We start from the raw sequence: 24,023 nt of genomic DNA on the forward strand, positions 1-24,023 counted from the left end.
ATATATATATATATATATATATATGGTTCCATATGAAACCGTCGAAGTAACATTACAGCGACTCTCAGAACATCGAGACTACTACATCAAAAGCTGAAATCAGCGAACACGGAAACCGTCGAGTTCCAAAATATCGAAACTGAAAAGGAAACACGCCTATTCATGTGTCATGGTAATACATGTTCCGTAAACTCGATGTTCTCTAACTCGACGGTTTTCGTTTTCGCTGATGTCAGCTTTCGATGTAGTAGTCTCGATGTTCGGAGAGTCGATGTATTGTTACTTCGACGGTTTCATATGGAACCATATATATATATATATATATATATATATATATATATACACACACACACACACACACATAAATATATATATATATATATATATATATATATATATATATATACATGTGTGTGTGTGTGTGTGTGTGGGTGGGGCAGGACAAAATATGAGGCAAATTCAGGGATGTCCTGGAAAATCAGAAGTAATCAGGGTAAAATGAGAGATGCAGGTATGGTTAAAGTGAATGTGGAACACCTATTATTAAAAATACCTTTTGATGAGAGCATAGATTAAGAAGCTGGTTCTTTCTTGCAAGTGAGGTCTCTGCATTGGGATGGGATCCCCTTCATAGGTTACTTTCAACACAAGTTCCTCCAGTTTTTCCAGGAGTCTTTTAACTTGAAACAGACTCTCTCCCAGCAATGTAAAGCTGCAGTAATTGACAAAAATGTTAATTCTTACTTCAACATCCATTTTTCAATGTAAAACTTAATCTGTTGAAAGTTATACCTTAATCAATACAACTAGTAAATACTTTCACAACTGTTTTGTTTATTATCAATTTTAAATTCTCTTTATGCACATACAGATGGGAAGGCAATATTCATTAGGCTACAAACAAGTAAAATATAAAATTAATTTTAAACACAACAAATAGTAAACTCTTAAAACAGCACTAGATCCACACAGGAAAAAAAAGACCCATCAGGAATGATAAAAAACTTTATTGAATTAAGCGCTTTCATCCACTAACCACATGGACTTCATCAGAATCTAAAATCTTCCATCGCGGATACCTTTTTATGCTCATGTGTATCCAATAGGATGTGCTCATACTCACTAATTACACTCATATGTCTGCTTCTCTTAAAATGATAGCAAGTAAAATTTGTTCACACAACCATAATGAAAACTATAATTACTCTAGTTTTAAAAAACATTAAATTTTTTGTACACCTAATTGTACACATTTAACATATGTAAAAACCTTAAAAGAAAAATACCACAAGTATAATACATTTTATCTTTTACTACATAGTACTAACACAATACATATATGAAAATAATGACTAATCCCTGTGGGGTATATAAACTGTGTAAAAACCCAAGTTAACCCAGCTATATTCTCAGCTCCAACACAGGATTAATCAGAATACTGTCATTAATACCAGGGGTCTTTGTGATGTTAAGCAATAACTGCCATTTAACTTCCTTTTCTTCTAATAAAACGTTAACATTTCCACCCCTTGGATTGACAACCTATCTAAAATGGCAAATTTAAAAACATTACAAGTCGGACTAGATACCAAATGTCTATATAGGGCATTATTAGTGTTTTGCCTTTTTATCTTATAATAGTGTTCGTATATTCTATTCTTGAGGGTTCTATCAGTTTTTCCTACATAAAAGACAGAACATGACACGTACTTGGCTAAATAAACATAAATAAACCACGTTTTGAACAATTTCCTTTCTTAAAATATACTTTAGACTTGTTGACATTATCCAATGTTAAAAATTCACCCTGGAATATGGCAAAACATTGATTACAACTACCACATTTCTTAGTACCACCATCATTTCTTTTTATTTTAAATTCAGAAAGTGCCAGACCATATTCAAAAATGAAGTTATGTACTTACCATAATGTTCCATGTTTGTAGTCCATCTCACCTATATTCTTGCTGGATGGGTTCAGAGCCGATATTCGATTCCAACTCGGCCTATACTAAAGCTCGAGAGCTTTTTACTGGCTTGAGGCTAGCCCCTATCCCATGGTGTCTCACAGCAATTCACCAGATAGTACAGTTGTGTACCTACCATAAATGTAGTTGTTTGAGTGTATTCACTGCTTCAGTCATTACTCTTGGGTTATCCTGCTGGCAGGCTACCCGCAGTCGGCCAGAATTCCAAAGTCTAGGTCCGGCATCAGTTGCTGTTGCCTCTTCCCTGACGTCAGTGCGCCAGGGGTATAAAAGATGCAGCCGACGCCATTTTCTTCAGTTTGTCTTGCCCCAGATGTCAGGTGCCCCCAAAATGGTAGGCTAAAAAATTTATGCCAATAATTATGCATGCAGTAAAATAAACATTTCCTTCATCTACAAGCAAACACACCACATAGGTTGTATAAGATAGAGAAGTATAGGTAAGTCTCAGCAAAGAAAAGGGGGATGGTGGGTATCCTGGACTGCAACAGTGAATACACTCGAACATCTACATTTATGGTAGGTACACAACTGTACTATGTTCATCATGTTTCACTGTTGCAGTCATTACTCTTGGGTTGAATCCCAAAGCTGAGGTTGGGTGGCTGGGCCTAAATAGGATTAGGAGACACTATAAGGTCCTGCAGAACTGCAGTGGCGAAGCCTGCTCTGGATTTAGAGTAGAGAAGTAAATGGTAGCGCTTTGTAAAAGTGTGCACTGAACTCCACGTTGCAGCCTCTAAAATGTCTTTGGTTGGTACTCCTTTGAGAAAGGCTGCTGAAGTGGCTGCTGCCCTGGTAGAATGAGGCCTAATGCCCTTGGGCACTGATGTACCATGTTGTGAGTAGCAGAAACGAATGCAGTGGCCTATCCATTTTGAAATAGTCTGTTTTGAGATAGGCTTTCCTTGAGATCCTGCAGCATATGCCACTAAAAGTTGCTCAGTTTTTCTGAAAGCTTTAGTTCTGTCCAAGTAGAAGCGTAGTTGTCTGTGTACGTCCAAAGAATGCAGAAGTCTCTCACCCTTATTCTGTGGGTTTGGATAAAAGGTAGGCAAATGAATGGTTTGGTGCCCTACCTTAGGCATAAATGTCAGGTTCGTCCTTAGATACACCCTGTCTGGATGGAAAATGATGAAAGGTTCCACAGCCATGAGTGCCTGTATCTCTGAAACTCATCTTGCAGAGGTTATTGCTAGGAGCAGAGCTGTTTTCCAAGATAAAAACTTTATATCAGCTGTACTGGCTGGCTCAAAAGGCGGCAGTGTGAGTTTTTCCCAAGACATAATTGAGGTCCCATGCAGGTATTGGGGCTCTCCTTGGAGGTCTTATGTTTTTGGCCCCTCTGAGGTACTGCCTTAGCAAAGGATGGGAAAAAATAGGAGGTTCCGTATTGTAATGAGCTGAAATGGCAGATGGCATGAATTTTAATTGATGAAAAGGATAGGCCTTGTCCAGCATCTCAGTTAGGTATTGTAAAATCTGAGGAATATTTGGTACTGATGTGTCAATTCCTTGTGCCTAGTTCCAAGCACAGAATCTTTTCTATTTTTCTGCATAAGATTTTCTGGTACTGGGCCTCCTGGCCTCCAAAATAACATCCATCACTGCTATAGAGAGAGTTGTGTTTTCAAAGGTTACATTTATCCACCATGCTGCCAGATTTAGGGTCCTGAGTTGGCTGTGCATAATCTGAATGTTTTGCTGGGTCAGTAAGTGAGGAATTAGAGGAAATGTCCAGGCTGGGCCTTGAGACAAACTTTTTAGGATTGGGTACCAGTGTTGGCGTGGCCAGTCTGGGGCAATCAGAATCATTCTTGGCTTCTCTTGTCTGACCTTTAGGAGCACCTTGGCGAGGAGAGGTAGAGGAGGAAAGGCATATACTGTTAGACTTTTCCAGCTAAATGACACAGCATCCACTTTCCATGCTTGCTTGTGATAAGTCCTTGTGCAGAATCTCTGTAGTTGGCAGTTGTGAGGGGAGGCAAATAGATCTATGTCTGGGCATTCCCATTCCTTTGTTATCATGCTGAAGATTTGTGGATCCAGTTTCCACTCGTGGGGATCCGTGAGGTTTCTGCTTAGTTCGTCTGCCAGAGTATTGTTCTTTCCTGGCAGGAATTGTGCTTGCAGGTGTACTTGATAAGTCAATGCTGTGTCCCACAAAGTCATGGCTTGTCTGCAGAGGGGGTAGGAATGTGTGCCTCCCTGCTTGTTTATGTACCACATGACTGTAGTATTGTCCGTCCTTATCAGTAGTTGTCCTGGATGGAGTAGATCCTTGAAAGTTGTCAGGACATTCTGAACAGCTAACATCTCTTTTTGATTGATATGTAGATGCATTTGGCTTGTGGACCATGTGTCCTGAATACATTTTCCTGCCATGTGTGCTCCCCAGGCATAATCTGATGCATCTGTTGTTATTGACTGCCTGGCTGTGGGTAGAGTGAATGGCTGTCCCTTGTTGAGGTGACAGGCATGTGCCCACCATCGAAACTCCTGTTGCAGGCAAGGAATGAGGGTAATTAATGCTTCCAGGCTTTGACAATGTTGAGTCCAGACACTTTTTAGGTACCACTGAAGTTTCCTCATATGCAGTCTGGCATATGGAATTAGCAGAATGCAGGATGCCATGAAGCCCAAAGCCTGCAGAATTTTTCTTGCAGATAACTGGGTCTTTGTTGCCAACATTTTGAAGTAAGAAGTTAGTTGCCTTTGTTTGTCTGGCGTGAGATAAGCCATCTGGGCAGTTATATTTAAGCTTGCACCCAGGAATATTATCTCTTGAGAGGGTACTTGTTTTGATTTATTTTCGTTTACTGTATACCCTAGGCAAATTAATAATATTTTTACGAACGCCAGATGCTTTAGTAGAATGTCCTTGTTCTCTGCTTGTATAAGGCAGTCGTCCAAGTAAGGATATATTTGAATTCCTCTTTGTCTGCAAAATGCAATTACTGGTGCCAGGCATTTTGTGAAGACCCTGGGCGCAGTAGATAAGCCAAAGGGCAGTGCAGAGAATTGGTAGTGCATTGAGCCAGCTATGAATCTGAGGTATCTTCTGCAAGATTGTCTGATTGGGATATGCAGGTATGCCTCTTTTAGGTCCAAAGTTACAAGCCAAGACTTCTTACCCAGCATGGGCAGAAGCTGCTGCAGAGTTAACATTTTGAATTTTGGAACGTCCATAAATGTGTTTAGAATAGACAGGTCTAGTATTGGTCTCCAGGCTTTCTGCTTTCTGGGTACTAAGAAAAGTCTTCAGTAAAATCCTTGTCCCTGCTCTTGCTGTGGTACTCGTTGAATGGCCCTCATGTTCATAAGGGACAAAACCTGTTTTTGTGCCTCTGCCCATTGATTGTGTGGCAGGTTTGGCATACCTTATGCCTTTGGCAGGGTGTGAAAGTGGAACCTGTAACCCTGGGACACTATATTCAATACCCATTTGTCCTGGGTGATCATGTGCCAATTTTGAGAGAAAAGTGCTAGTTTTCCCCCTAAGGGGGCTGCAAGAAGATAAATGCTTGGTGCTGGTGGAGGCAAGTCATTGGGACTGTTTCCTGTATGGCTGCGCTTTGTCTTCTCCACTTTTGGAGGTAGAAGCGCCCCACTGTTTAGGCCTGTATGAGCCCTGGGGTTGGGATCTGCCTCTTTGTGGCCTGTCCGTCACTGGAAAGGACTAATTCTTTGTAGGCCAGTTCCTGCTAAATCTTGGTGGCTGAACCTGTAAGCAATCCTTTACTGTTTGCATAGAATTCGCTTTGTCCTCCATTTTCTTCAAAACCTCCTCTGCTTTAACAGCAAATAAAGTATCGTGCTGTAATGGAGCATCTAATAATTTTGCTTAAACATGATCAGGCAAATTTTGTTCCTTTAACCAAGCATGCCTCCTAATGATGGAACCCGTAACTGCGGCCCTGCAGGAGGCCTCCAGAAAGTCAAAACCACATTGCAATGTATGCTTTCCCACTTGTTCAGTTGCATGCAATAAATCCTGCATTTCCTTATTTTCTGCAGAATCAGAATTGGCCAACATTTTCTGTTTTAACAGTGACATTAAGTATTGCTGATATTTAATCATATGAAATTGACAATTTAAAGCCCTCACAGCCAGAGTAGCAAAAGTGTAAACCTTTTTCCTCCATCTGTCTAGTGCCCTTGAATCCCTGTCAGAAGGGATAGGGTTTTTTGCAGTAGTGGCCTTAACCCCCTTGGGACCCTGAGAAATAGTTTCTGGGTCAGCAGCAGGGTTTTTATAAATAAATGTATGTGAATCTGGTACCCTGTAGTATCTGTCTGGTTTAACAGGAGCTGGAGGTAAGGAGTCTGGAGAAAGGCCGGGCTCTGAAAATACATCATCTACAATGTCTAGCACAGGGGGAATAGCAAGAGGCCTGTGCTGAGGAAGTAAAAGGAAATCGCTAAGCCTTTTCTTTGATTCTAAGTAATCTTGGCTCTCCCAGTGGAAGTGCTCCCTCATGGTGTGCAGGGTTTCCCCAAAGGAAAAATCCTCAGGAGGAGAGGCTGAAGGAATGGATTCTTCAGCATCAGAATCCTCATAGGGAGGTAGAGAGCATTCCTGTACAGAGGAGGAGTCAAAGGAAATGGAAACCTGATCTGAAAAGTCATAGTCTGTCTCTTGCTTAGGCCTCTTGTCAGGAGGGGGATGGTAACCTCTGATCAAGGTAATAAGGTCTTCGGCCATTTTGAGCATCTGTTTCTTAGGCATGGAAGTCTGTCCTGGAGAATGCTGTACTTGTTTCTTTGTCTTTAAAGCTTCTTTAGTCTTTGCTTCTGAAGCTGAAGTAGGCTTTACATATAGCTGTGTAGGTCTGAAAACACCCTCAGAAGCCGATGTCTGCTCAGCAGCTCCGGACCCATCTGAGGGAATGATTTCCAAGTGTCCAATACATTGAGTATCCAGAGGTCTAGCTGGCTCCACGTAGGAGTCGTCAGTGGCTTGTGGCTCTGAGGTAGCGGGCATCAGGGGCTGCGAAAGCACCTCACTGAGAACCGGCGAACTGGCGACTGGCTTAGCGAAGGCTAGTCGTCGGTTTTGGATCTTGGATGCCTGTCCTTCTCTTTTTCCTTGTGTTTTTTAGAAACTCCGGTCGTCGGCTGTTCCGATGGCATTATGTAATTGAATTTTCGGCCAAAGTAATGAAAAGCAAAATCAAACTGACGCTTAATAGTGCGTTGGTTGAATCTAGCACAAAACCGACAGCTAGCAACATTATGATCAGGGCCTAGGCAAGAAATACAGTAAAAATGAAAATCCTTATGAGGTATTTGCTTCCCACAAGAAATACAATTGTTAACTTTTTCTGACATCGGTCTGGAGCAAAAAAAATGTTTCCCCAACAGGGTACTTAGCTTTAATGAAGACTTCGGATCTGAAATTTGTCTGTAAAAATCACAGGAGTCGGCCAACCGGCACTTGCGAACTGCTTTTGTTTCGGGCACCGCGCAGCAAGAAAGACTGAAGAAAATGGTGTCGGCTGTATCTTTTATACCCCTGGCGCACTGACGTCAGGGAAGAGGTGACAGCAACCGACACCAGACCTAGACTTTGGAATTCTGGCCGACTGCTGGTAGCCTGCCAGCAGGATAACCCAAGAGTAATGACTGCAACAGTGAAACACGATAAACATCTAGTTTGCAAGAAAATAATAAATACCTATCAGGTAATAATAATAAGAAAAAAGCTGTAAAAATACAGCAAGGGATTATAAACAAAATCCATTCCAGGTGGACAATAAAGAGCAAAGTCAGGCAGCTCCAAAAAGAGGTCCACTATATCCCCCAGAAACAGGAAGGGGGTTGGAGGGAGGGATGCAAGAATATAGGCGAGATGGACTACAAACAAGGAATGTTATGGTAAGTACATAACTTCTTTATGTTATGTAGTCCTAGCTTGCCGTAATTCTTGCTGGATGGGACAGCGTCCCTAGCACCTTTATCCCGGGTGGCTCAAGCGAAGAGATTCTTCAGCACAGTGGACCCAAAGGATGACCTGTCCCGGGAGGCCAAATCCAATTTGTAATGAGTGACAAACGTATGTGGTCTTGCCCAAGTAGCTGCTGCACAAATCGTATCAATTGGGAGCCTAGATCTAAACACACATGAAGTAGCTACAACCCTAGTAGAGTGACCTTAAGCTTTTAACGGTAATTGTCTACCAGCTTGTTGATAAGCAAAGGATATGCAATCCGAAAGCCATTTTGAAAGAGTAATTTTTGAAACAGGTAAGCATTTCCTTTTGTCAGAAAAGGAAATGAAAAGTTAATCAGATTTCCTGAATTGTGTGGTCCTGTGTATATAGAATCTGAATATCCTGTGGACATCTAGCTGTTGAAGTCTATACTCTGATTTATTAGAGTGGTTTGGAAAAAACACAGGTAGCTCAATGGTAGTATTCAGGTTGTAACGAAATGAGTAAAAAGTTGGTGTCAGCTCCTAAATCACTTCAACTTGGTTTAAAGTACATAAAACAAGAATAAAAGGCAATGTCAAATGTTGTTACCTTTCTTATATGCAAGCACAGTCTTTTCAGACCAAAACTAGGTGTGAAAAACTGCCGTCACTCATACAAAGCACCGGAGCAAATGCAAACAGCAAACCAAAGCAAGAAACTGCGTTGTCAGTAGTCACAGGTCTATTCAGACGTGATAAGCGATAAAACAAGCTTGATGGTGAGCGAACCAAAAGGTCACGACCAAAGATTAGTCGGGTCTATTCAGACCAAAGTGAGCAAAAGCACTGTTCAATAATCATATAACATGAAATATGCGTCTCTGTAGTAAAATGGAGTTCAGGAACATCAAGCGTTCTGGTAAAACACAATAGATTTATTGGATCCACAAACAGCGATGGTAAGCGCTTTCGCAACAAGTGCTTTTTGAAAAAGCACTTGTTGCGAAAGCGCTTACCATCGCTGTTTGTGGATCCAATAAATCTATTGTGTTTTACCAGAACGTTTGATGTTCCTTGAACTCCATTTTACTACAGAGACGTGCATATTTCATGTTATATGATTATTGAACAGTGCTTTTTGCTCACTTTTGGTCTGAATAGACCCGGACTAATCTTTTGGTCGTGACCTTTTTGGTTCGTTCACCATCAAGCTTGTTTTATCGTTTAATACGGTCTGAATAGACCTGTGCTGACTACTGACAACGCAGTTTCCTTGCTTTGGTTTGCTGTTTGCATTTGCTCCGTGTGCTTTGTGGCGGAGTGACGGGCGAGTTTTTCACACCTAGTTTTGGTCTGAAAAGACTGTGCTTGCATATAAGAAAGGTAACAACATTTGACATTGCCTTTTATTCTTGTTTTATGTACTTTAAACCAAGTTGAAGTGATTTAGGAGCTGACACCAACTTTTTACTCATTTCGTTACGTATACTGGCTTCTTATCAGTTGGTGAAGGTTACGGCAAAGTGTTTGGCGGGTTTGTTATACTCCATTCTTATTTTGTGTTACATCAAGTATTCAGGTTGTGTTCTGAGCATACCTTAGGAAGAAAGGAAGGGTTTGTCCTGAGAGAGACTCTATCCTTGTGAAAGATAATGTAAGTAGGTTGAATAGTAAGGGTTTGAAGTTCTGAGACTCTCCTAGCTGATGTTATAGCTACCAAGAACAGGGTTTTCCATGACAACAATTTTAAGTCTGACGATGAGGATGGTTCAAAGGGTGCAGACATCAAAGATGAGAGAATTAAATTTAAGTCCAAGGGTTCTAAAGGTTGTTTTATTGGGGGCCTAAGAAGAACAACTCTTTTAAGAAGGTTTTACAGAGGGAGTGTTGCATGATTGGATTTCCCATGAAACCAAAATGGAAATTGGAAATGGCAGCTAATTGAACTCTAACTGTAGCGGCTGCCGCTCCTTCATGAAAAATTTTTAGGAAGGATAAAATGGATTCTAAAGGATCTGTATATGGATATAAGCCCCGGTTCGTATCCCAAAGGGAAAACCTTTTCCATTTGCTAGAATACAGTTTCTGAGTGGAAGGTATATGGGATGAAATTAGGATGTGTTTGACCGTTGGGGATAAGGGAATGCAACTGGCTATACGTGGAATTGGAGCAGCCATGCTATCAATTTGAGGGTGTGGATGGAGGGGTGGAACTGTCCTGATTGATGAATCAGGAGATCTGGAGATGGAGCCAGAATCCATGGTTCCTCCAAAAGGTAGGGCCACAGGAAAGGAAACCAAACATGTCAAGGCCAGTAAGGTGCAATGAGGATCAAGGAACTCCTCAACTGTCTTGCTTTCTGTATTATTTTGGGTATGAGTGGAAAGGGAGGAAAGGCATAGAGAAGTCCCGGGGGCCAATCGTGAACTAGAGCATCCCTGGGTGACATCCCCAGATGGGGAATGACGGCAAAGTAGTTGCTGCATTTGGTGTTCAGGTGAGGGGCAAATTGATCGCAGCAAGGCTGGCCCCTTTTGTGAAAGATCTCTTTCACAACCACTGGATTCAGGGGCCACTCGTGAGGCATCAGAATTGCTCGGCTGAGTTTGTCCGCTATTACGTTGGATTTCACTGGCATATGCATTGCTATCAGGAAGCGTTGAGTATCCATCACCCATTTCCAAACTCTTAAGGCCATCTGCAAAGCGGGTAAGACTTGGTCCCCCCTTGTTTGTTTATGTACCATACGACAGACATGTTGTCTGACTGAATCGCAATTGTTCCCATGGGAAGGGAGCTGTGAAGTGCTTGCAATGCATACAGCACCGCTCACATCTCCAGAACATTGATGTGTAAGTGGTTCTCTTGGTTTTGCCAAGTACCTTGGAGTGTCTTTCTCAGATAATGCCTCCCCCACCCTATCTGGGAAACGTCCGTGGTCAAAACTGCTTTCTCTTGGGGAGAAACAAGTGGACAACCCATGACAAGTTGTTTCGTGTGTAACCACCATGTCAGATCCCTTTTGCATGCATTTGTTATTAATATCTGGTGAGACAATGGAAAAAGGTCTTGCATCGACCATTGTGCAAACAGCATCCATTGGAGAATCCTCATATGTAGGTGAGCAAGAGGAACTAATAAGATGGCAGAAGCCATAGTCCCTAGGACTTGAAGGACTACTCTGGCCTGGCCTCTTTTGTTTGTTTAATAAGGATCTGATCTGACTGCGTAGAGATTCCACTCTTTTCCTGTGTTAGCTTTACAGACATGGTGGTTATGTCGATTTCTGAGCCTAGATATACAATATGCTGCAAGGGAGATAAGACTGACTTTTGCAAGTTGACAGTGATGCCTAGGCTGGCGCACAAGGATAGAGTCTCGTCTCTAGTCCTTATGAGTTGATGCTTGGTGGTAGCAGTGAGGAGCCAGTCGTCTAGGTACGGAAACACCTGGAATCCTTGACGTCTCAGGTGAACCGTTACCACTGACTTGCACTTGGTAAACACTCTAGGTGTGTAGTGAGGCCAAAGGGCAGTGTCCTGAACTGAAAATGGCTGGCTCCCAGCCGGAGGTGTAAATGTCTCCTGGAGCACCTGTTCATTTTGATGTGGTAGTACGCATCCTGGAGATCGACTGAGCACATCCAGTTGTCTTTCCCGATAAAGGGAAATATCGACTGCAGAGTGACCATTTGGAACTTTGATTTTCTTATATGCTTGTTGAGCCTGCTGAGATCTAGAATTGATCTCCAGTTCCCTTTCTTTTTTGGAACTAAAAAGAATCAAGAGTAAGTTCCAGATCCTACTTGCTCTGCAGGGACTTCTTGGATGACTCTTTTTTTCAGCAAAAAGATGACCTCTGATGTTGCATGGTCTAGTTGGATGGGTGGTACGTCCGGAAGAGACCAGTTTGTTGGGGGTTCGGAAATAAAGGGAATCAGGTAACCTCTGGATATTGTGTGTACCCAACGATCTTGAGTGATAGTTAGCAAGGCGCTTGGGTACAGTGATATACGACCCCCGACTGCCTCCAGAGATGGACAGTCGGGCAACCCTTCAGGGTCGATGGAAGGGGTGATCAGAGAAAGCCTCTCTGTCTCCCTGATGTTGCGGACCTCCTTTGCCGCGAGGGCAGCGTCTTTCATTATATCCTCCTCCTCTGCCTCTGGGGGAGGGTTGACTTTATGCCTGAGGAAAACTTTTTTGGGATTTGTGGAACCACATTTTCCCTCGGGATAGGGTCTGGACAGGAGAGAGAAACGGACTCCAATGGCAGATAAGGTTTTTCCTTCCTGCTCGCACCTAGTTAAAGTCTCTTTCACTTGGGGTCCAAAATGAGATGAACCATCAAAGGGAATGTTAGTGAAGGAAGACTTGAAGGATTCCGTAAAATTACAAAGACGCATCCACAAGTGTCTGCTGAGGGATATTCCTGCTGCGGCTGCCCTGCTCGCTCTATCTGCCGTATATGAGATCAGCCTCATGGAAGAGTTAGCTATGGAAGTAAGGGTGGAGAGCTGCGCAGAAACCTTGTCCATGGAACCCAGAGCTACTGAACCCTGGAGGGTATCTCCTAACTCTTTCAGGAGATCCCTCTGAAGACGAGTGAAATGAGTCAGGTAATTCAGCGATCTTAGTGTAAATACCGCTGAAGAAAAAGTATGCTTCCCATACCTATCCATCGTCCTGGACTCCGTGTTAGGAGGATGGATATTAGAAGACATCTCAGATAATTCCTTCTTGGTGTTCGCTGCTACCACCATTGCATCAACTGGAACTCCCTTGCTAAGGAAAGACTTGTCCTCAGGTGCAGTCATAAATTTGTTTGGCCTCCTTGGGATGGCTTCCACTGAATCTGGAGAGGTCCATGCTTTCTGTGAAATGACCCCCAAAAGTTCGTCATAAGGCGGTGTCACCCAAGAGGTGGAAGGTTGGGAGCCAAAGGTCTCAAGATACACTGATCATCCTCAGTAGGGTTAAAGGTCTTCCAATCACCCCTCTGTCTAAGGATTTCTAGGATGTCAGAGAAGGAGACATCCTCAGAGGCAGATCTAGGGGGCCCTTCTGATTCCTCTAAATCAGTGTCTGATGTGACAGACTCAGGGGAGTCGACATGTTTCCTCTTACATAACCTCTTCCGAGGGAGCTCTCCAGAGGGATAATCTGGGGTGGTCTCGGAAGAGGGGGTGCCTCCAATGGGGGCTACTTAGGCCTCTGGTTTCCTATGCTGTGGGGGTGGCAGGGGGGAAGAGGCTGCTGCCTGCTGCTGGTGGTACACAGGTTCCAAAGGAATGGCTTTGGCAGAGGATAAAGCCTTCTCTATAGCTTTGAAAGCCCCCCCCCCCCCGCTCCAAAGAAGACCTCTGCTCCGAGGGGGCGGATGGTCGACTCCTAGCAAGAGAGAATGGCTCCGAAGCAGAAGTGGGAGCCGAGCTGAGTCGAGCCGAGGTTCCGAAAGGGAGGGTTGGTTGCGAAGAGAACCCAGGGTGACTGTCCCCCTCGGATTCAACACGAGAGCGTCGGCTCCCAGAACCCTCGGCTCCAGACTGAGCCATCGAGGATAGAGTAATTGGCTTTGAGGAAACAGGTTGAATCCCCGGAGCCAAAGAATCGAAGACAGAGGAACCTGACGTAATAGGCTCAGAGAGAGAAGCAGTCGGAGGAGGAACAGTGATTGGTACGGGGGACGGCACCGAGACCTTTGGGTCTGGAGGGGTCAATTTTCTAGCCAGAGCTGGATCCGAAAGCAACGTCTTCACCACCCTCTCAATGTCCTCATCTGATAGGGTCCTGGAGGATCTGGTGGGGACTGAAGGAGACCTCCTTCTCTCCAAAATAGGAGATCTCAAATTAGGAGATACAGTCTCGATATCAGGCAAAATCTTTGGTACCGAAGACTGTCTCGGAAGCAATGAAATGGACTGCACCGAAGATGAAGCAGAGTTGGAACCGGACCTCCTTGGTTCCGATGCTTTAGACTTTTTGGCTGGCTCCAAAGTCGGGACCAATGATTTTCTCTTTGAAGATTTTGGAGCTGCTTGACCAAGTTCCAGCTGTTCCTGGAAGGAACTGGTCATGAGACCCCTGTTAATACGTTTTCTCTTCCTTTTGTTTAACACTCTTGTACTAAAAGCATGACAGAAGGTGCAAGGTTCCTGTAAATGGGCTTCACCCAGACAATATACGCAACTGGTGTGGCTGTCTGTAAGAGACATTTTCTGCGCACACCTGTCGCATTTTTTGAAGCCTGAAGGGCGATGATCCTTATGATCCTTGTCTTTATCTTTAGACATTGTTAAACACTAAATAAAAGTGTAAGAAAGAAGAAAAGGTTTTTATTTTTTTTTTTTTAATAACAGTCACACACACACACACAGGGAGTAAAGGCCCTCTAACTTAAACGGGCACTATGACCCTCTAATTTAAACGGGTTGTACAGTCCTAAGGGGGGAATAGGGGTTGAAACTTTCAAAAACAGTCACACAATACAGAAGAAACTATTAAGATATATAAAAGACAGAAAAAGGACTAAATAAGTAAACAATTGTTTTACTTAGCCAACGAGCCAGTAAGACACAACCTCAAAGCTTTAGTGGCAAACAAGATCTGGGGAATTGCCGTGAGGCACCATGGGATAGGGGATAGCCTCGAGCCAGTAAAAAGCTCTCGAGCTTTAGTATAGGCCGAGTCAGAGCCGAATATCAGTTCCGAACCCATCCAGCAGGAATTACTGCGAGATAGGACTACATAACATCTTATTTTTTAAGTTGACCCCCATTTTAAATATAAAGTTTGGTTTCTCTCCAAATAATTTGTACACTTCCCCTATAAAATGAGGTAATGCATGTCCATGCACCCACAAATCAAAAAACAAGAAAAAAACAAAGGAACAGAAGAGAGCCACTGACATTCCTTTACTAATGAACATTTTATAGACTCCTAAAGCACTGTTCATGCAAGATAACACAACATGTTAATAAGACATACATGTTAAATGTACAGAGGCTTGGAAAATGGCACTTTAAGATCTAACAGCACTATTAACAACTGAATGATACTTAAAATGCACAAGTAAAAACAGCATCACATAAACAAATAAGGAACCAAAAGGAGAAGTGCATTTGTATGAGGTGTTCACATAATAGCAGGTGAATAACACCTTTCCTTCTTCATCTGTAATTCATACAATACATGCAATACCAGCACAGTAGCATTCAGGTCAGTCTACACACACGTTCTATAAAAGTTTGACTGTAATTTTTTTTCTACCTTTGTGGCATACTTTTCGCAGAACTAGCACACACATCTATTGTTACAAACTATTCTGCACAGTTCTATCCAGTTTCAGTTCTACAAGCATAAATATACAAGTTTTAGCCAGTGTGTCAGAAGATCATAGTATGGACTATTACACAACAGTTGCTAAACGGGTGATTGCTTCAATAAATATGGACAGAGTGTTTTTTTTTCTTAAACTTTTTTTTAACACCAACCTCATATTTTTTCTCAAACAAATTTTTATTAACAACTTTATAACAGTCTATAAAAAAGCTTCTCTCATCCTTTGGCATTTCTGCTATTAAAGCTTGTATAATGTTTCTTTATACACAGAAAGCAGACAAACCTCTACTTTCCATAGTAAAACTGATCATAATTCCAAAACAAGACATGGACCCCCATGAAAACAGAAAACTACAATCCAACTACTACTAATTATACAGAATAAAATATGTACAATATAGTTTCTCCTACCTGTTCTGAATAATTCACCTAAGTCAAATTCAGTTTATTCTTTACAAGAAGATGTATACTATTAATCACACATTGCAAACAATTTTAATATTCTCTAAAGGACCAGACATACTTGGGAACCAGTTTTGACTTTTGTTCTGCTGGTCCTTTTTAAATTGGATATTTATTTATTACTTATTTTCATTACTATAAAATGACACTCCGCAACTCAGTCTTAGTCATAGGTTGGTACTAGGCTATCGGCCCTAGGGCCTATACAAGCCTAGCTATAACAATTTCCTGGCTATTTTTTCCCAGAATATTTACTTCCCTAGTCCCCTGTCTAGCAGGTTGACTGACGTGATCCCTGGGGTGAATTTCCTATCACCTATCCAATCGTCAAGGTTCCTTTTGAAGAGGGCCAAAGAGGCACTCTGCTTGACATGTATGGGCAGTCTATTCCAAAGTATGGGGAGTCTCTGGGTCAGGAACCTATCCCTCCAGCATGTTTTGTTCACTGTGATGACCAGGTTTAGATCCCTGGAGCATGTGGCTCTGAGGGATTGGGATTTCATTAAGTGTAGCATGTCCAACAGCACTGGGTTTGACATGGCCTTGTATGTTAAGCAGAGATCTTCTCTGAGTAGGCAATATGCGACAGAGTATAGCTGGAGTTTTTTTAGACTGTCAGCATAGGGCATCTGCTTTAGGCCTGTGATTCTTTTAGTGAGGTATTTCTGTGGCCTTTCCGATTGTTGCAGATGTCTTGTGAGGTATATACCAAACGGGGCGTTGTACTCTATAATGGGTCTAATGAGGGATGAGTACAGTGGGACAATGACCTCATTTTTCTGGATGAAAAGCCCTTAGTGATGAGGTGTGCCTTATAGAAGGATTTCCTGACTGTTGTGGCTATGTGGTTATCGAAGGTGAGACCACTGTCCATCCGTGTCCTAAGTCCCTTACCACATTTTTGGTGCTTAGTGTACTGCCACTTATGTGGTAATTCATGGGTACAATGTTTCTCCCAAAGGGGATAACTATACATTTCTTGGCACTGAGCTTGACCCCATGGCTCTGGCACCAAGCATCTGTTTCTGTAAGGCCCTTTTGGTGAATATCCACATCATTTGGGGATTCAATAATGGCTCCCAGTTTGCAGTCATCTGCGAACTTTGTTAGCCAGAGTCCCTTAATACTGGCCTGTACTTCAGAGAAGTAGATGCCACACAAGAGTGGTCCCAGGACTGAACCCTGAGATACTCCGCTTGTCACTTATATGGAGCTGGATTTTGAGTAAGCTACTTTTACAGTGAGGGTTCTGTCAGTAAGCCAGTTGGCAACCCATTGAGTAACGTAGGGATTAATGCCCAGCTTAGTAAGTTTATCTATGATTCCAGAGTGGGGGATGGTGTCAAAGGCCTTGGTGAGGACCAGATAGGCTGTGTGCACCGTCTTACCCTCGTCCACAGCTCTGGAGTCTGATTCGAAGAAGTCAATCAGGTTGAGGAGACAAGATCGGCCTTTTACGAAACCAAATTGGGTGGGGTCCAGTGTTGGAAGGTTGCCAATGTCTTTGTTTATAAGTTCCATGATAATGCATTCCATGGCTTTGCAGATCAGGCTCATCAGACTGATGGGACGATAGTTCCCGGGATCCAAGGTGGATCTCCCCTTGTGAAGTGGGATAACTGTAGCTGTGCGCCACTCACTAGGCACAAAGCCTGAGGTGAGGCTATGATTAAACATGACACTTAGGTGAGGTACCAGTCCATTTTTGTAGTTCATGTAGTACACACCCAGGGATGTCATCTGGTCCTATGGATGCTGTATTCTTAGCTTTGGAGAGTGCTTGTTTTACCTGTGTGGCTGTGATTACTGGAATTTGGCAATATTTTTGGTACTGAGATGGGCCCTTTAGGGGGTGAGAGGGGGGTGAAGTTGGCACTGAATCGATCTCCCATGATATTGGCAATTTCCTTGGGATCAGTATATTTAATGCCATTCTGTTGTAGCTCACAGCAGATATGAGCATTGCCATTTAGATTCTTGACATACCTATAGAATGCCTTGTGGTTGTCCTTGGAATCTTTGGCAATTTTATTTTCGTAACTAGCTTTGGAGGATTTTATGAGGGATCGCAGCTTCTCACTGAGGCTGGCAAGGGAGTTTTATCATCCTGGGATTTTCCTTTTTTTCTGCAATAGTTTCTTCCTTCTGTTGTATAATTTGTTAATGGCAGGGGACCACCAGATTGGGTTCCTTTTTTTGGAGGAGACCGTCTTGGTTCTATTTGAAATGGCATGATTCATGCACAATTGGATGTGCTCGTACAGTGCCTTAGTGTAGGATTCAGCAGTCAAACTTTCAGTTCCCGTCTGCATGGGTATCATGAAGTTTGTCACTCCTGACATGAGTTGCATAAGGTTGGCTTTGGAGAAGTTTTTTATGGAGGTTTCCCTACGAGGGGGGGTGGGGTGGGGGGAATTTGGACATCAAGGGTGATTAGCTTATGGTCAGACCTGATCAATGAGGGGGTGACCACTGGTGTGGAGAATCAATCTCCCATGTTGGTAATGACCAGGTCTAGGATATTGGAGCCCCTGGTGGGATTATGGATTAGCTGATCCAGGGCGTTGGAATTTATGAATTCCAAGAACCGTTGGGCAAAGGTGCTGGTACCCGAGTAGTTTTCCCAATTAATGTCAGGGTAGTTGAAATCACCCAGTATTAGGGTGTTTGGTTGTATCTTAATATTTTCCAGTATGTTGAGAAAGGTCTAGTGAGAATCTTGGGGCATGGTGGGGGATCTGTAGCAAGCTACAATTTGGACTGCAGTCTTACCTAGTGTTAGTTGCACCTGTAGAATTTCAGATGCATTGTGTTGGGCAACTAGCCTGGAGGTGTGAATATGGACACTCCTCCGACTTTAGTGCTTCAGTCCTGGTTTGGTGGCCGAAAAGTGTGGTAAGAGTTGTAGTCTGGTATTGCAGGGGTGCTCTCTGGAGCCTTGAACAAGGACTCAGTTACTGCACAGATATTGATGTTCTCCACTTTTAGGAGTGCCTCGAGAGAGTGCATTTTGAGATTTAGACTTCTAGCATTGAGTAGCATTACCTTCAGATTTTGCATACTTATATCTGTTATGTTGGTGTTTTTGTCCTTTGAGCCTTGCCTAAGAAAGGCACTATAGGGGTGGCAAGAGCCTTAGCCAGTAACCTGAATCCCAGGGGCGACAGGTGCAGACCATCTCTGGCAAAGCATTGTGGTTTGTTGATCATGTCACCCCAGGCAGACAGATATTGGATTCCCTTTGAATGACATCAGAAACTTAGCCAATTGTTGAAGTCAATCATTTTGTCCTTATACTGTGGTATAATTCTGGGTGAAGGCAGGTTGCTGCTCAGGGATAGGGTCATACCTGCCAGGGCCACATGATCCGAGAGCTCTTCCATGTCTCTTTTCATGTAATCCAAGGAGGTACTTCTCAAGTCATTCACTCCAACATGTACAATGAGAGAGTCATATTAGTACTTGTTGTGGAATGACTTCAGTGCATGTGTTATGTGGCGGATCCTGGCACCAGACAGGCAGATGACAGTAATTTTCTCCTTGTTCAGTTTGGTGAGTGGGACATCAGTGTGCCTGACTATGGAGTCACCTATGACTAAAGTGCTGGGTACTTTGTCTTAACTTAGGGGCTGTTGTTTGGTGGCACACTCATGTTTTGAGTTATGTGTCACTTTGGTTGTGATTGGTGTTTGTTTGTGTTTCAGCTTCGGAGGTCCTTGTTGCTTGGGGAGGTTAATGTTAAGGGCCTCCACATAAGTGGGTTTAGTGTTAATATGTGCGGATGTTGGTGGCGTGAGTTTTAAAGGGCTATGTGTTGCTTGAGGTGTAGTGCAGGTGTTAACCTTATCCTCTTGACTGTCTAGCACAATCTTGGCTGGAGAGACCTTTGCTTACAGTTTGGCTATGTAAGTGCATCTCTCGCAGGTTGAAGTGTTGGGTGGTAGGAGGAGAGGGTTGTCTGTGTACATGAGGCAATTGTTGCATTGCCCCATTATGCCCAGATTCACCAGGTGGACAGGAGAAATCACCGGAAGCTGACCCTGGACATGCCTGGTTTGGTGTTTCTTTTGTAAAGTACAAGAACTGTTTTCCTTACCTTGGCAAGGTACTTTGCAATTATAGGTTGATTAGTGCCTACGATTAATTTCTCCTTATTAACAAGGAGAATTGAGTGCTTGTATCAGTTTAAGGCTTCCTCGTGCTTTCCAGCAGGTTTTAGAGAAATCTTTCAGCTTTTCCCAGTTAGGGGTTGCCAGAGTGGATCACCGGTCCACTTACGATTACCAGTAGATTTTATAGTGTCAAGTTGCCAGCCCAGCACCCAACCTTCACAGAAGGCACGCACACACACACACACCCACCTGCATGTCTTTTTTTTTTGAAGTTTAGTTGATCGCAGGGAGGACATGCAGACTCCGCACTGAAGGTGCTCAAGCCGAGAATCGAACCAGAGACCCTCTTGCTGTGAGGTATATAACATTATTTCTGCACATTTTTCTCTGCACCTTATTTTCTCAGAATTAATGGACATAATTCACCAGTCAAATACCAAAATAGTGGCATAAGACAGAGATGCCCAATTTTTCCTAACCTCTTTATTTCAGACTTGCAACTTGGTCCTACATGCAGTACAAATTTCAGCAGACAGATTGTCAGTTTCCACCAAAGCTATAGATCTTAATTGTATCCATGGGATTCAGAAAGGCTTATTGCAATGCAGAAACCTTATCTCAAAATGTTTCTGCATCACTCTAAGCCTTTCCTATTCTGACACCACTGTACCACTATGGCTTTCCCCTTGTGGCAGTCAGAGTGAGGAAAGCAGTGTTACAGATGAGGCTGCACACTGATGTGGCAATTCAGGGGAATGACTAATACTAGTGAACCATCTACTCTCCCTCAGAAATGTTTGCTGCCCCAATTAACTCTGGCGAGTGATTCAAAGAATCATTCAGCCGAGTAAAATGTTACTCTAGGAGGAAAAAGTGAATGCCATATTCTGACAACATTAACCATTTACTACTATGGGAGTACTTGTGGTACAACTGAGTACATTGGAGTCACGCATATATCTACATAAGTGTGTGTGTCTGTATGGGCAAGAATGTGGATGACAGTGTGCATGTATGTGTGCACACACGCACCCCTGGGGGGGGTGGACTACAAACGTTAGGTATGGGATGCCAAGTCTGTATGCAGGTGTGCCCACCATCTGTGAATGTTGGAACATGAGTGCTGGTGTGTGGTCACTGTTTCATGAGTGTGAAGAGTACATGGGGTTTTCTTTGTGAATGACTGTACATGTGAGAATGTGTGTGACATGTTGGGAATGGCTAGACTACTGCAATGCAGGAGCTACTAGGGAAAAACACTAGCACTGTCAGGTCTGACAGCTCAGTGTTCAATTCTGGGACATGGTAATGAGCCACTAAAGAAGTGTTTCTCTGTGCAGTTTTACCATGTCTTTGAAGATTCTTTCCTTTGTAATAACTGATGAACCCACACTAGTCAATAATGCAGGTGGAGAGGATCTTTCTGAATCTCTGCCCTTGTCTGTGTGGGTCATTGTCTTTTATCAACTGTCCAAGTATAAATAATTTATTCCATCTTGCTAAGAAAATTCAACATAATATGGGTTATATTGTTGATCTAAATATGACTAGGGTTCTTCTTCTTAATTTAGCCCAATCACTCCAGTGGTGGTGCTGCGGTAGCATTGTCGCCTCACAGTAAGACGCTGTCCGGTTTGATTCTCAGCTAGAGCGTCTTCTGCATGAAGACATGCATGAATGGGCGTACCTTCGTTGAAGGTTGTGCATCAGGGTTGGTAAATCGGCATGTAAAAATCAACTACCAATCATTAGCGGACCGGAGTTCCGCTGTGGCGACCCCTAACCGGGAAAAGCAGAAAGACACAACAACTCCTGTCTGAGATTACTACAGTTAAAAATTTGAAGTTTATAGGTCATAAATATGCCATAAAACTGTCTCAATCAACATAAAACAAAGTATCTAATGTATAGCAGAAAATGCAAACAGCACGATGATGGCATGATTTAAACATTTCAATACCAGGAAGATTACATTTCTTTAAAATTAAACTAGCTTGACATTAGATCTGCTTTATAAAAATCCCATTTCCTTCAAATTTCACTTGGTTTTCAAAAGTAGGAAGAATTTGAAAGAAATCTATATGTGTGTGTGTGTATGGGGGGATACCTCCGTGAATCCCCTGGAAAGTCTTTATAAATGATTCATCTAAAGCAGGTTTCAAGAACTAGAACTGTATGCACTACTACAGTTCTGGAAAAATTACTATGTATAATTTATAGAAACAGCCTCACCTGTTTAATTCAATAAACCCAGTATCTATGCCAATCTGCTTTCTTCAACCTTAAAATTCCATATAAACAACAATCATTTAATTCTAACTCTGTAAAATCAAAATAAAAATGATATTCCCAGTTTATCTAGGATCACTTTTCCATGGAGTTTGATACCATAGTCATTATAATTACAGACAGAAATCAAATGGCAGGACAACACAATAATAATAATACAGAAATTTTACAATTTGGTTACAGATTAGATCAATGTACATCTTCTAAGGTCCTCAGTTTCTACTCAGTTTGATTTCATAATCTCATTAATTTCAATTTCAATCTCAATAAAATTTATTCCAATAATGGTGAACATCAAAATGTCTAGAATCTCTCTTTTTCACAAATCTCCCAGACATTTGCAAATCTCCATTGACAAAATAATAGCTGATCTGGCACACTGCATCAGAAAAGCAAACTGAACCATCTGTTCAGTTGATAGAATTACTAAACAACTGGAACCAGGAATGCATCTCAGCTAGACTTGTTTAACTTTACACATATTTAGCTATCATGCACAGCTATAGTAAAGTCCCCTAGAGACAGAATCACTCAGCAGAAAATCTTTAATAGAATATATTGGCCAACCAAAAAAAAGAGTTAGACAATGAATGATCTCTTTTTAAGTAACACTGGCATGGCTATGGGAAGAGTGGCCCCTGGGGTCATATATGGCAACAACACTCATGCCTTATTAAATGGTGGTAAAAAAATGCTGACTTATTTCACTCCAACACTCATGTCCCAGTCTAGCATGTCTACTCTGTAAACAGTGTGTCACTTGTTTGGGAGGTTGCATATAAACAGTATCCACAGACCGTCATGCTCCCCATCAGCTGACTCTCACCTCCATTAGGTGATGAATGAGCGGAAGGGCTGTTGCACTCATGGAGGAAGAAATTAGTGAACTGGGTGCAGGAAGGGGAGCCACTGGTCTGATCCTGCAAGTCAACAAAATTAACAGATTTTCTGTATACTACAGACTTATGACCTACTGGCTGCCATATTTTGTTCTTAAGCACCATTTATCATTAATGGACCTCAAGAGCATGCAATGTTTCAGAGTTTAGGGGACAGGGACTGATGGTACACAGCACCAATGTCTGCCAACCCTTGTTGAGTCCAAAAGTATATGCCAATCTCCAAACACCTTGCAGAGGAAGCTAGCTCTGTTGGGGAACAGGGATAACATCTTCATTATGACCCAGATAAGCTGGTTTCAACTGGTTTCCCAGTACCTGTAAGAGCTGGTGGGTGAATGGAGGAATGATGAGGATGTGCTTGCTCATCCCTCTTCAGAGGAGGCATGGAGATGACATGCTGGCATGAGGCAGACCTTTCTTGAAAACAGTGAACCCCACAGCCATGAACAGTGGCCAGTGTAGTTGAATGTTCAGCCACAACAGTAGCGTAGCTAGGGCAGGGCAAAGGAGGCAAATGCCCTGGATGGGCAGGGCAAAGGAGGCAAATGCCCTGGATGCAAAGTTTTAGGGGACATGATCGCCCATCCAATCCATCCTCGTGGCTCATTAAGTACATACTTGTTTTTAAAAGCAGGTATTTCATTTGCAGTTAACCCTGAGTGTTGTAGTACTTCATGTGTGGTCTAAACTGCAGTAATTGCTTGCTACAATTTACAACAAAAAACATTTTTTTTTTTTATTAAAACTTGAGCCCTGTAGTACTCTGTGCAAGGTATAAACTGTAGCAACTGTTTGCTACATTTGTAACAAGCAATTTGCTACAATTTAAAACAAATATTTTTTTTATTAAAATCTGAGCACTGTAATGCTGCATGCTTGGTACAGACTGTAGCAAAAATCTGAATGGAATGCTATAGCACTCTGTCTTGCATATAAACTGCAACAACTTCCAATGAAGACATGGGGTAGGAGGAAGGTAGCATGTATCTGTGTATCTGGCTACCTGGTACTAGTAT

General features: G+C 42.5%; 1 protein-coding gene across 3 annotated transcripts in view; it reads right to left on the reverse strand.

The window, feature by feature from the left end:
• The window catches only part of STAT4 (signal transducer and activator of transcription 4), a 3,571,511-nt gene that overhangs the window by 1,530,564 nt on the left and 2,016,924 nt on the right, over positions 1 to 24,023 (reverse strand). For all 3 annotated transcript variants that reach the window (XM_044075198.1, XM_044075197.1, XM_044075196.1), the window contains one exon: positions 554 to 712. In XM_044075198.1, the coding sequence (XP_043931133.1) occupies positions 554 to 712 (159 nt within the window). The remainder of the gene's footprint in view (positions 1 to 553; positions 713 to 24,023) is intronic.

This window comes from Protopterus annectens, chromosome 6.part0, assembly GCF_019279795.1.
Source record: "Protopterus annectens isolate FY-2018-M chromosome 6.part0, PAN1.0, whole genome shotgun sequence".
Lineage (NCBI taxonomy): Eukaryota > Metazoa > Chordata > Ceratodontiformes > Protopteridae > Protopterus > Protopterus annectens.